The sequence below is a fragment of the Macaca mulatta genome, chromosome 16 (assembly GCF_049350105.2).
Source record: "Macaca mulatta isolate MMU2019108-1 chromosome 16, T2T-MMU8v2.0, whole genome shotgun sequence".
Classification (NCBI taxonomy): Eukaryota; Metazoa; Chordata; class Mammalia; order Primates; family Cercopithecidae; genus Macaca; species Macaca mulatta.
This window is the reverse complement of record NC_133421.1, coordinates 20,626,032-20,639,893: the sequence shown is the minus strand read 5'-3', so window position 1 is coordinate 20,639,893 and position 13,862 is coordinate 20,626,032. Positions and strand designations below refer to the sequence as shown.

The following is a 13,862-nucleotide window of genomic DNA, read 5'->3' as shown; positions in this document are numbered from 1 at the left end:
GCTGCAAAGGCCACTCTTCAAATATGGCAGACCCAAACTTAGAAGTCTCACTTTTTTTCTTTCTTTCTTTCTTTTTTGAGACAGGGTCTTGCTCTGTCGCCCAGGCTGAAGTGGAGTGGTGTGATCTCGGCTCACTGCAATCTCCGCCTCCTGGGTCCAAGAGATTCTCCTGCCTCAGCCTCCCAAGTAGCTGGGACCACAGGCATGCGCCACCAAGCCTGGCTACTTTTTGTAGTTTTGGTAGAGATGGGATTTTGCCATGTTGCCCAGGCTGGTCTTGAACTCCTGGACTCAAGTGATCTGCCTGCCCCGGCCTCCCAAAGTGCTGGGATTACCGGTGTGGCCCACCACTCCCAGCCAGGAGTCCCACTTTTAACACAAGTAACTTCTATCTACTTTCAAAACTATGCATCACAAAAGGAAATTGACAAATGGAATAAGAAAGGGGCTAAAAAAATCTGACTGGACTATGGGAATTAGCTAACAAAATAATATTGTACCATGGTTCCCATTTACTTGATTAGTAATGTGTCATCAACAAAACCATCCCCCAGTGAAAAAGGATCTTAAAGGCACTCCACTTCACTATGCCTGCTAAGCAGGTGGTATCATCCAAAACACGCTGATGTGCGGGTTGTGGGCAGGATTCTTTAAGGCCACTCCCAAGGTACATACAGAAGGTTCTTTTCCACCAGCTTCACCAGGGACCTCACAGCAGCTGGATTCTGTAGAACTAAGGCCTTTGGAAGATTAGAGATTTTTGTCGTGTTCTGTTTTCCAGGATGTCCACATAGCCCATAGTCTATTGTGGTTCAGGAATGATGCAAATCATGCTGTCATACTCCCTGTTACCCTCAGTTCTCTGGACAAATAGAGCAGATGAATTGGACTCTAAAGCCTCATTTAGAAATCTGCTGGCCTAAAATGGCCTCATGCTTTAGTGCTAGCCTTGTTAAAAATGAGAGCAACCCTGCAAGCAAGCGCAGTATCACTCCCTTTGAAATTCTGTTTGGCAGGCCTAGGAATTGGGTCTGGGACCATGTCCTGGGCCCAATTTAACTGAATCCTCTCATAATCATGTTCTTTACTTAAAAGGGCTCCTCTCTTCCCTGGAGACATAAAATCAGAAGGATTCAGAAGGATCTGCCAGAGGAAATCTGACACCCCACCAACGATCAGGTGATTTTGTGAACATAAAGGTGTTCTAGAGGAAAGATGCTGTCATCACCCTGTGAGGGACCCTTTCACATGTTCCGAAATGATTATCAAGGTGAAAGAAAAATCCAGCTGGATTCATGCTTTCAACTGGACTTGGGTTCCCATGAGGACTCAAAACTTAAATCTTCTAGAATAACTGATATTGGTACTGAATTCAACTGAAAAGAACTATTTTCGTGAACTTATTATTACTATTATCATAAACAGCCTTGCTGGCCTATTCACAGCAGTGATGATTTCAATTACTTTAAGACTCATAATTGACTAGAAACAAATATGTTATTTGTAACACTACTTTTCCTTCTGTACTCCCAGTAATGGTCCCCACAATTATTTACTTCCCATCTGCTCTATATTGTGTTTTCAGGATAGATATGGCCCAAATTTATAAGACCAACAATCTGATTGTCATCAGAGTGAAGGTGGGACCATCTTCTTTTTTCTTTTTTCTTTTCTTTTTTTTTTTTTTTTTGAGATGAGGCTTTGTTCTTGTCGCCCAGGCTGCAGTGCAATGGCACCATCTTGGCTCACTGCAACCTCTACCTCGGGGGTTCAAGTGATTCTCCTGCCTCAGCCTCCCAAGTAACTGGGATTACAGGCACCTGCCACCACGCCCAGCTAATTTTTTTTTTTTTTTTGAGATGGAGTCTTGCTCTGTTGCCCAGGTTAGAGTGCAGTGGCCCGATCTCAGTTCACTGCAACCACCACCTCCCAGGTTCAAGCGATTCTCCTGCTTCAGCCTCCCAAGTAGCTGGGATTACAGGTGCCTGCCATTGCACCTGGCTAATTTTTGTATTTTTAGTAGAGACAAGGTTTCACCATGTTGGCCAGGATAGTCTCGATCTCTTGACCTCATGATCCACCCGCCTCGGCCTCCCAAAGTGCTGGGATTACAGATGTGAATGTCCGGCTAATTTTTGTATTTTTAGTAGAGACGGGGTTTCAGCATGTTGGCCAGCCTGGTCTCGAACTCCAACTCCTGACCTCAGGTGATCCACCTGCCTCAGCCTCCCAAAGTGCCTTTTTGGTAACACTAACATAACTAATATGCATCACAATATTCAAGCCCTAAGTTTGACACGAAATGTCTGAGGCTAAAGTAGTTTGCATAACCAGAATTTCATCCCCTAGGCTCTCCCACTATGAAATCTGATTATTGGCCGGGCGCGGTGGCTCAAGCCTGTAATCCCAGCACTTTGGGAGGCCGAGACGGGCGAATCACGAGGTCAGGAGATCGAGACCATCCTGGCTAACACAGTGAAACCCCATCTCTACTAAAAAAAATACAAAAAACTAGCCGGGCGTGGTGGCGGGCGCCTGTAGTCCCAGCTACTCAGGAGGCTGAGGCAGGAGAATGGCGTAAACCCGGGAGGCGGAGCTTGCAGTGAGCTGAGATCCGGCCACTGCACTCCAGCCTGGGCGACAGAGCCAGACTCCGTCTCAAAAAAAAAAAAAAGAAATCTGATTATTAAGGGGCTTATTTGAGGTCATACAAGGACAAAAAGAAACACGAAATACAGTCCTTAGAGGAATAGAAATAGACAAGTGTAGCTAAAGCTTGTTGATACTGATACTTTCAATAATAAACTTAACGCTTTGAGACAATTACAAAAACACATGATACAGTTGCAATGGAAATGGCCAAAAATTCAGAATTGGACTATTGAGAAACAACGTAATGCCCAAACAAAAATTCACCACAAGGATCTCAGAGGGACTCAGCAATAAAGCAGCTTAGCAATTAGCTAGAAAAAAGCTCTGAGATTTCATCACTAGTTCAGCATGACATGCTGCTATAATAATATAACTATTGATTGGACTGATGTGGAAAATGGCAGATGGGTGGGTTTGTCCTCAAGACTTAACATAATAAGAGCCATGGACATGACCAGGCATGGTGGCTGACACCTGTAATCCTAGCACTTTGGGAGGCCGAAGTGGGCAGATCACCTGAGGTCAGGAGTTCGAGACCAGCCTGACCAACATGGTGAAAACCCGTCTCTACTAAAAGTATAAAATTAGCTGGGTCTGGTGGCACATGCCTGTAGTTCCAGCTACTCAGGAGGCTAAGGCAGGAGAATTGCTTGAACCTGGGAGGCAGGGGTTGCGGTGAGCCGAGATCGCACCATCGCACTCCAGCCTGGGCAACAAGAGCAAAACTCCGTCTCAAAAAAAAAGAAAAAGTCTTAAAATTTTAGATGGGTGCTGCAGGTAAGCCACTCCTTAGGCTTAGATTGGGTAAGACTTTGTAAGCAACTACAAAATGATACTCAAATAGTTAATTGCATGAAAGGGCAAGTGATAAAGACAGCACAGCAGTTTGTAACATTAATGTGTGCCAAAGGAGAATTTTTGCACATTGCTAATCAAGTTTGCTTTAACCAATCGCCATTAGTATGATGCGTTTAGAGGTTTTTCCCTGAGGTGCGTATTCTACTGACTGTTAAATTCATCCCATGGAGATCCTGATCATTGTTTTTACAACAGGCTGAATGTTTATGTACACCCAAAATTCATATGCTGAAATCCTAACTAATCCCAAGGTGATGGTATCAGGAGGTGGGGTCTTTGGGAGGTGATTCGGTCATAAAGACAGAAACCTCATGAATGGGATTAGTGCCCTTGTAGAAGAGAGTCCAGAGACACCCTCCACTCCTTCCAGCATGTGAGGTGAAAAAGAAGACAGAAGTCTATGAGGAAGCAGGCCCTCACCAGACATCAGATCTGCTGGAGCTTCGTTCTTGGAGTTCCAGCCTCCAGAACCATAAGAAATAAATTTTTCTTGTTTATAAGCCAGCCAGTCTACGATGTTTTGTTCTAACAGCCTGATCAGCTTTACTGTTTTACTGTGGGCTCGCTGAGTATTTTAATGGCTTCAAACTGCCCAGAGAAAGGTTAAAAAAAAGCAATGGAGATCATTAGCAAATTATAGTGTTACTATAAAATAATAACAAAGTGGGGAAACTGTAAAGGTAAATAAAACTAAGATGGCATTTGTCTTGTTTCCAAAAGGAAAAGAAACCCCTTCTCCCCCTCCCTTTTCTTAGAACATTTCCTTGAGAAAGCTTGTATTTGTAAATCCTTCCTCTGTTCCTTCAGATACTTATGCAAGTCTTTTAAAAGTTTAAATAAATCTTTTACCAGAATTAAAACCCAAAACTGTTTTTCTGAAAAGCCTGGGAGCCCCCTCTCACAAGTGTAACATCAAGGACGACAGTGCCTCATGTTGCTGTCACCAAGGGTGTGTCAAGGTGCAACTAGGTGCCTTGACAACCTGCTTTATTTTTTATTTTTATTTTTTTGAGACGGAGTCTCGCACTATTGCCTGGGCTGGAGTACAGTGGCGTGATCTCGGGTCACTGCAACCTCTCCCTCCCGGGTTCCAGCAATTCTCCTGCCTCAGCTTCCCAAGTAGCTGGGATTACAGATGCCCGCCACCACGTCTGGCTAATTTTTTGTATTTTTAGTAGGGACAGGGTTTCACTACATTGGCCAGGCTGGTCTTGAACTCCTGACCTCATGATCTGCCCACCTTGGCCTCCCAAAGTGCTGGGATTACAGACGTGAGCCACTGCCTGGCCAACAACCTACATTTCCTAGAGATTCAAGTTGCTTTATTTTCCCTACAGAAAAAGGCACTAATTAATACAGATGCCACCCCAATCACCAGGTGAATTAGGTAAGCTGTGAGCGCATGTATAGCAAACAACAACGCCGTGGAGCTCTCTCTCACCTGAGTTCAAGTCCTCATACACGACAGCATGTGTGTAATGGGTTGTAGCTGCTTGACTACATACATGGGGGGATTTCTGTCTTTATGATGGTGTTAGCTGATTACACGTAATACATCCATGTGTTTAATGCTTATTCAATCACAGAACTAGTATTTTCTTTATTTTCCACATTTGTGGAGAGAATATTCTGGGTTGGCAGGAGATTTTATTGAAAATAATTTTTTTCTTCAATAGCACAAGGTCTGTCTTCCAAGTTGCCGTAGGCAACAATTTTAGCAAATGTTCTGCTACGACCTAAAATACCTTTCCTTACTGCCCAGCCCCCAACTGGTGATACTTTACCTGTCTGTTAACAGCATCACTCCATTTCAAAGAACCCATTTCTGTGTGTGTTAGAGTAGGGTGGGCAATGGTGTACTAAGTCAACCTAGATGTCGCATCCCCTTCATGCAGTAAAAGTTTATTCCTTGCTCACGGCGTCGTTTGATGAGAGCCAGTGGAGTCGGGGGCTTATTCCTGCTCCAAGCGGTCAGGGGCCTTCAGGATGCAGGCACCTCTTGTCTTGTAGTACTGCCATCTGCAACATGAGGGAGGCCTCAGAAACGGGAACCACACGGCAAGTCACCAAACCTCCAACCCAATCCTGGAACCTACCAATCTTGGAACCTTCAGTGGGTCATAGAAGGGAAAGCAGCCAGACGTCAGCATGCTGCTGAGACCTCGGTCAATGAGTCGCCTGGGCTCTTGTGAATTACAGAATCAATGTTGGAAGCCCAGGAAGCCAACAAATCGGGTTTAGAACCCAGAAGCTTGGTCGTCTTGGAGTCTGGAGAGGTTTGAAGGTTCCACTGAGCCAGGGATTTGGCACCAGAACTCTTGGGGCCGACTCCTGGCCTACCTCTGACTAGTTGTTTCCACTGAGACACATTATTTCTCTCAGTTTCAGTGTCCTCCTCTGTAAAACTGTGTGTTCTACATACTGCTTGAGATGATTTCAAGGCTTAAGGGAGACAATGTTTGAGGAAATGTTTTGAAAGCTACAAGGCACAAGACAAACACCACTTAATATTACTCATCTTGTCTCTGCAGAGACATCCCTCGCAGGGCCAACCTCTTCCCATCTGTGCACAGAGTGGGGAGAGGTAGACACGGAACTGATGTTCCTTCCAGTGCTGCCGGGTGGGATTCCAGCCATGTAACACCCTCCCTCTGTGAGTCTCTGGCCCCTCATCCTGAGCCTCCAAAGTCTGGACGGTTTCATAGCTCATGTGTCCACCAGATGACAGTGGAAGGGCTCAGAGAGATGCTTCCAGAAAGCCTTTCTCCACAAACACTACACAAAGTTAGGACCCTGTTCCCACCCTTGGCTCAGACCCTAAAAGAGAGAGTCACTCTTATTTGTCTTTACCCCACTCAACCCCGCCCTGGCTTTGGGATTTCTCTACATCCTGTATTTTGTACCCAGCCTGTTAACTATAGCTTCACTGCTGAGCCATCTGTTCTAGACCATGTTCCTGCCTCTGCCCACCACACACTTCCCTGGAGCTGGACCTGATCAGCCAGAAGCAGCATCTGAAAAGGAGCATCTCAATTTCAGCACAGTTGACCTTAACAAAATGACTTGGGGAAGAACACCAGCTTGGGAACCAGGACTTCGGGGTTTCCCTGTGTCACTGGCAGCTGCACAGGCTTATCTGAGACTTTCTCTCTCTGGGTGTGCACCTATAAAATGCCAGGATTGGATGCAATGACTGCTGTTGTGATTCTCAGATGGGGAGCTGGGGAGCGGGGCTGGGAGGAGAATCAGTCGGGTGAACTCCTGGCTGGCTGAGCCCTGCAGAAGTGGTCCTGGGCTCCTCCTTCCTTCAAGGCTTGACCAAGTTCTCTCTGCTTATGCCTCCATTCTGTCCTCTCGCTGGGACAGATGCTTGTTGACTGCCTGTTGACAGGATCATGGGAAGCAGTTTCTCAGAGAGGAGACAAGAGGAACAGAACCCCAAGTCCTAGTGGAAGAGCCTACAAAGGTGGCCATAACCACTTGGCCTTGGCCTGAGCCCTCTCGCAGCCACTGAATGGGGACCTCTTACATTCACTTCCTCGGATCTCCTGAATTCCAATCTCCCTCTTCCCATCTGTGCATTCCATCAATGGATCTCATTGGTTCACCTGCTCCCACCATGAAGTCCTCTGAGGGTTAAATTCTGTTTCAATAATATACTGGGAAGCTGACATTCACATACACACATTTTATTTTTCATAAAATAAAGGATAATGTGCCCACCCATACCCTGTAAGTTTCATAGCCTAGAAGTCAGTTTCATATCCTAGAAGTCAGTTTCACAGCCTAGAAGTCTTCCTAGTAGTCAGATTTTCTGTCCCCCAGAGGGAGAACTCCTGCACCCCCAGTTCCCAGGGGACCTGGTGTTTGAGGAGCTGCATCAAGCCGCATCATCTTACAAGCCCAGGGGAGAAAGGATGTGTTTAAGAATAGAAGTTGTTCATTTTGTTCTCCTTTGCAAGATTTTGATAGAATCTAGTAGAAAGGCTGTCTGGCTTAGCTCAAAATGCAAGAAAAGGTGTTATTCTTTGGCATCTGGGCATTTCACAGAGGGCATGGGCACTCCCCCATCTAAACAGGCTTGAAAAAGGGCATACACCCAAGAGAGGTCCTCGGGGAGGCCCAGCACAGAGTGGTTCCGGATGCACAGACAGCCTCCCTGGGGCTGTGGGCCAGGAGGTGGGGAAGCTACCTTACTCGGGCTGGAGCAGATTTGGGAAGAGTCATGGGAGCAAGTTTCTCTGCTCTGGGGTCTGGGCCACAGCCTACCATGTCCCATCTCTCTGGTTCTGCCCAGTGTTCCCTCCTTCCTTTTATCCCCAGCACCTCATCAGTGCTCCCTGCTCCTGAACACCATGGTCAATCATCCTGGGGCTTCTCACATCTGTGAAAGAAAAGGTCTCTTGATCACCCAGGTGTAGACTTCCAGGATGGTGCCTGCTTAACTTTCCTACAATCCAGGGTCATCAGGGAAATGAGCCAGGCGGGGAGGGTAGAGCCTCACTTGCAGCCAGAAACCCTGGGATGTAGCCTATCTGTGACAAGGGCAGATTGGCAACCATCTGCAACCAGAAACAGGCCAGGTATTCTATCCACTGCCCCCAGATGCTGCCTCCCAGGTTCCTAGAGCCACCTTGAGTCCCAGCTCAGCCGCTACCCAGACACTGAGCATTCAACCAGGGCAGTGCAGTACATGGGGGCGCCTTGGAATCCCTGGCATCACCCTCACCCCTCTTGCCTCTCTTCTTCGTCCCCACCTCACATCTCTCCCGTCCTTCAACATCTCCTGGGGCTGTTACTCTTCCTGGAGAAGGGGCTCTCGGTCCCCTTCCAGCACCCTCTCATCCTCCTCCTTCTCCATGCAGCCCACTGTGGCAGCCAACCCAGCGCCCACACCACCCCCAACCACGGCGGCCCCTGTGGCGCCCACGGCAGCTCCAGCAGCCACCATCCCGGCCTCTGCAGCCAGTGCAGCTGCTGCCATGCCAGCACCCACCACGCCCCCTGCCAGACCCATGAGCCCGGCCCCCACAGCACCCCCCACAGCAGCCAGGTGGCCACAGAAGCGCATCGTGTAGGAGTCCATGAAGGCCTTGGCCGTGGCCTGCAGCTCAGCTTCCAGTGCCTCCAAGGTCTGATCTCTCCCCTTGCAGAGTAAGGCCACACCATGGCGGGCCAGAATGGCATCTTTCTGGGTGGAGAGGAGGTTCCGCATGGTGTCTGGCAGGACCCGCAGCGCAGAGAATATGCGCTTGGTGGCTATGTCCTGTGACAGGGAGGGGAAAAGAAGGTGCCCTGACCAGGAGCCCCAGGCATCCTCTCCCTGACCTGGACCCTGCCCGGACCACACCTGCCCCCCGAGCACGCCCCAGGGCTCACCTGCTGCCTCACGTACTCCTCGAACTCCCTCTTGGCAGCTTCCACCTTCCTCAGGTCGTGCAGCTGAGCAGCCATCTGTCCACGGGAAAACCCAGGCTGCCTCCTTCCTTCCTCCTCAGCCAGGGGCGCCGCTTGTTTCCTCATCTCCACTCCCAGGGCACACAGACCCCCACCCCGGAGGCCTCGGCACAGCCCCCACCTCCCTGCCTCCCCTGCCTCCCTGCCTCCCTGCCAGAATTCTGGATCCCCCAGGGGCTCATACCTCATCCGGAGAGGTGAAACCGGGCCCTGTCCTCCCCATCCATCCTGAGAGGTTCTGCGGAGACACCATCGCCGGGGTCAGGGAGAGCAGGGGCCCAGCCGAGTCGCCTGGGTCTCCAGGGAGTTTTCACACCTTGATTTCCTGAGCTAGCTGCTGCCCCGTGAGCAGGCGTCTGTCCCCTCTGGCCACGGCGCGCCCCTCGTTCCAGTACCCCTGGCAGCGGCTCTTAGCGTGCTGAGGGGCCGCGCTCAGCACATCTGAGACGTAGGCCCCCAGAAGGTGGCAGAAGTCATCATCTGTGTCTGAGGGAGAGATTTGCATGCTGAGAGACTGCAGGCTTTGGGAGGAGAAGGGGTGTCAGAGGCCAGGAGAGGCGGGTGCTTCGAGGGGCTCGGTTGCCCAAGGAGGGGAGCTGGGAGCAGCGCAAAAGAGGTCCAGCTCTCGGGGACACTCACCACCAGGGCTTGCATGGCCTTGGTTCATCCACCGCCTCCCTGGGGCAGGCAAGAGGCAGCAGCGGGCTCGCTTCCCTTGCAGCAGCTCCTGCACTTTGGGGTATCTGCCAGACAATCTCTGTGAGGCAGCAAGAGGAGCGCTCTGAGCTAGGAGGTCCACCCTCCCATGCTTGGGTCCCTACTGGGACCCCTCCCAGCCTTCCCCACCTCTGCCCTGTCCATGGCCCCTCCACCCCATCCCCTTGCACCACTCACCTGGAAGATGTTGCCTACATGCCCCTGCCCTGCCTTGTTGGGGTGGGACGAGTCACGAACTAAGAGGTCCAGATGCTGGAAGAGAAGGGGTCCTGACACCAACAACTGGGGGTATGGGGCCTGGGACCAATGAATCCAAAGATAGGTATCTCACCTGGATGGGCACCATCCCATAATGCTTGCCCATCACCTCGGCCACGTGGACAAACATCTGGGGGTGGGACACAGACAGCGTCAGGGCTGCGCCACTTTGAGGACTATGGTGCACCCCAAGCCTGTCTCCCCACCTCCCTATGCCTGCTGTAGGAGCCAGGCTTCCCGCTTCACAGCCTGGGGTTCTCTTGCCTCTCCCCAGACCAGGCATCTCATGCTTTACTCTCCACCCTCCCCCTTCAACCCTGTTCAAGTGTCATAAAACCCTAGGCCAGACCAGGAGGGCACCTAGTTCCTTCGGGTCCAGCCCCTGGCCTAGTGGGCAGGGCAGGGGTGGGGGTGACCCAACATCAGAGGTCTCTGTACCTCCAGATAGTCCAGGTCTGTATCCTTCAGCTCCTGGCAGGTGTTGAGGATCTGGAATCAGAGAGAACATGTACGAGGGATTACAGAGGCCAGGTGACTTCACTGGGGAGGGCCCTGGTGAGTGGGGAGCTTGCAGGCAGCCTGTAGGTCTCCGAGCACGGGAGAGGCCAGTATGGGGGCCTTGAAGGCTGTAGGGCTGGGCTGGCCTCAAGGCTGGAGGCAGACCTGGAGGGTACTGTGATCCATCAGGCCTTCAGCTGCCCCAGGGACCACCAGCCCACCTTTAGGAATAACCCACGTTCCCACCTTCACCAACTAGAAGCACCTTCCCCCTTCCGGGGCAGCCCCAGAACCTGTGAGGACCCCAGACACCAAAGCCTGTGAGATGCTCTGGCCTTGAGGAAACTGAGCTGGAGAAGGGTGTGTGGGGTGGGGATGCCAACATCAGTGTCCCCCATCACCTGGTAGGAGCTCAGCATCGTGGTGAGAGCACAGAGCTTGATCCTTGTTTCCCTGCTCAGCTCAGGGCTCATGGCATCCCCTGTATCCACCAGGAACACCGCCACCTATGCAGGGGGTAGGGGAAGACCCAAGGGGCCAGGCCTGCCTTGTTCTCCCACATTCTTCCCAATCCTGCCCCGTCCCATCCCCATCTATCCTCACCCCAGAGATGCCCTTCTTGATTCCCCTTCCCATCCCTGACCTCCTTCTGCCACTTCCCCCCTCACCTTCTTCCCTTCTTTCCCCAGCAAGAAGGGGTGGCTCCACATCCATATGCCTCTGGCAAGGCCATTGGCACCCCACCTACACCCCTGCAAGGACGCTTCTCCTCCTCTCGGCCAGCCGCCCTCACCAGACTCCTGCAGGGGAGAGAAGGGAGAGCATCAGTTGGTCGGTTCCTTGTCCCCACAGACCAGAATAACAGATCCAGCTTCCCCCAAGCAGGGATTCCCATCCTTGCTCCCCGCCCCCCTCCTGCTCCGCCCTGCCCTCACCAGGCCCGGCAAGCCCTGAAGCAAGTGGTTGAGGAGGAAGGACTTCCCTGAGTGCTGCTCCCCCAGGACAGCGAGGAGGCAGACCGGGGTGTCCCTGGCCAGGGGGTGCTTCAGGCAGCGGTTGATGGCCCCCATCCTAAGGATGAGGCCCCCAGACGCATTGACGCGAACCAGCAGCAGCGGCTCCGCCCTCACAGGACAGGTCTCCTGGGCCAGGAGAAGAAAGGGGCCCCTGAGCATCCAGGACCAGCTCCTGACCCGGGAGTGTGTCCAGCCTGGAGCTCTGGGTGCTGTCCTGATGTTCTAGAATAGGGCCAAAGCCACCCCCTCCTCTTGGGTCTGACTGATTAGGCCCAGTCCCCAGACCTGCAGCGCAGGGGGCAGCGGCCGCTGCGGCAGGAGCTTCATCTTCTCGCCCAGGCTCCGGAGGCCCCTCTTCTGCTTGCATATCTTCCGGCACTCAGGGCAGCAGGGCGGCTCACAGCCCGGGACACGGTGCGTGCTGAAGCACCGTATGCAGAAGTCGTGGCCACATTCTAGCGAGATGGGCTCGCGCAACCTCTCCAGGCAGATGGAGCAGGTGGGGAGCTCCCGGGGTGCCATGGGCCGGGGCCCCAGACCCAGCTCCAACTTGGGGAAAGGTGTGTGGGACCTGTGGGGCAAAACAGGCCACTGAAAAGCAGGATGTCTATTGGGGGCAGGGGGTACCAGCCAGGGTTGTGGTGGAAGACTGATGGCTTGGGAGTGGAGTACCCTTTGTGCCAACCCAGTTTCCATTGGTGCCTCCATGGAAAGGCGGAGCTGCTTCCAGAGAGGCCAAGCTCTGCCAGTTCCTCACTGACGTGTGTCCTAGGACCTGGGGGCCTCAGAGTGGGGGCAGCAGAGCAGTGGTGAGAGAGTCTGAGAGGGAGAAAGTCTGGGTAGAAGGGACTCCACCACATCCCAGCCATGCAAATGTGAGCAAGTTCCTTCCCCTCTCTGGGCCCCAATTTCCTAACTGTCCCAATGGAAAGGATAGCAATACCCCTCATGGGGCCGTTGGGGTGACCATCCGAGAGGAGGCGTGTGCAGCTGTCTGCACAGTGCCTGGTGCAAATGCTTGGGAAGAGCCTCTCCCGGCTTTCTGCAGGGGGCTGCTTCTATGAGGTGCTGACTTCAGCCAGGCCCCCAGGCATGATGCCCTCCACAATACCATGCTGCAGGGACAGTGAGGAGAAGGCAGCAGCCTGTGCTGCAGTTGGGCAGATGGCTCTGGATCTTAGAAGATTCCTTCCGCTCTCTGCTCTGAGCTGGCATCTGCCTCCCTGCAGCACCCACCTGCTTCTTCCTGTCCCTCCCTCCACAGCCTGGCGGATCCAGCCTCAGGCGGACAGCCCTCCTGGCTGGGCTGCCGGGCTCTGTGTTCCGGACCGGCCATTTCAACTGAACTGCCTGGTCTCACTGCACCCATCCCAGCCTGGAAGGCCCCGCTACATACCAACTGTTGCCGCTGTTTCCCATGAAGCTCTGTTTCCTCTCCTTGGAGAAAAAAATAATAATAATAAGATTTAGAACAGAATCCAGACTTCTATCTTCATCCTGGGTTTCCAGGGACTCCTCATGCTCCCCCACCCCGCCCATCACCCACCCCAAGAGGGCTCTTCCCACCCCACTCTCTTTCCCGATCTTAGGACTGAAGACTTGCCCGTTTGCCAAGCCGATGACAAAAGGAAGTGACTGACAAGGCGGGCCTCGGCATGGGAGGCTGGGATGGGGAGAGGGTCCGGATGCAGAGGGGGAGGCCCCGAGACCTTCAACCAGAGGTAAGGATGCCTTTTCTCCCGGAAAGGCTAGCGGGCTGCGGCAGGTGGAAGGTGAGGTTGGGGGATGGTCTCCCCGAGGAGCTGACTCCCGGGCAGAGCTGGAAAAGAAATGTGACAGCCGGGAAAGAGGAGGCTGCTGCTGGACTCACCCCAGGGGGAGGAGACAGGGCTGCGGGTAGCAGGGCTCCGAGGAGGGAGGGATGGAGCCCGGCTCAGAATCCCTGGCAGAGGCTGGGATGCAGGCAAGCCGAGGTGGTGAGTCGCCATGGAGACAGAAGGGAAAGATAAGGACAGGGAGGGGGAGGGGGACAGAGAGGGAGAAGGCGTGCAGTGCACCCACAAACATGGAGGCGCCCTTCGGCGGAACCATGGGCCAGCACTGCCTCTACTGGGCCAGCTGAGGTCTCCCCAGGGCCACAGGACAGGGTGGGCAAAGAGAAGAGGTGTGGGAAACAGGAGAGGGTATGACCAGAGCTGACCCAGAAACAAGGAGCTATTCATCCATTCATTCAATGAACAGTTACTGAGCACCCACTATGTACAGAGCCCCCGAATGCCACCCTACTTCACGTGGCCCTGCACATGCCCCTGCCCTCCCTCAGGTTTATGTCACTGATGCCCGACCCAGCTGCAGCCTTCTTCAGCACCCATGGGCCCTCCATGTCCTCTGGTGTATTTCCCTCTC

The 13,862-nt window shown here is 52.7% G+C and overlaps 1 protein-coding gene across 3 annotated transcripts; it reads right to left on the bottom strand.

The window, feature by feature from the left end:
• Positions 1-7,183: 7,183 nt before the first annotated feature.
• Positions 7,184-13,463, bottom strand: RNF112 (ring finger protein 112). Of its 3 annotated transcripts, none has more exons than XM_015118786.3 (14): positions 13,327-13,463; positions 12,853-12,893; positions 11,742-12,027; positions 11,376-11,582; positions 11,109-11,240; positions 10,842-10,946; positions 10,381-10,431; positions 10,016-10,072; positions 9,862-9,936; positions 9,607-9,724; positions 9,284-9,453; positions 9,152-9,205; positions 8,890-8,964; positions 7,184-8,776 (listed from the first exon to the last, which is right to left on the bottom strand). In XM_015118786.3, exons 2-14 carry the CDS (start codon positions 12,873-12,875, stop codon positions 8,306-8,308), a joined length of 1,824 nt encoding a protein of 607 aa, XP_014974272.2. In that variant the 5' UTR covers positions 12,876-12,893; positions 13,327-13,463; the 3' UTR covers positions 7,184-8,305. The 3 variants fall into 3 exon arrangements, with proteins under 3 accessions (XP_014974272.2, XP_014974274.1, XP_014974273.2); XM_015118788.3 differs by lacking the exon at positions 13,327-13,463 and adding an exon at positions 13,060-13,290; XM_015118787.3 differs by lacking the exon at positions 13,327-13,463 and adding an exon at positions 13,060-13,290 and having other exon boundaries at positions 11,376-11,579.
• Positions 13,464-13,862: the final 399 nt, after the last annotated feature.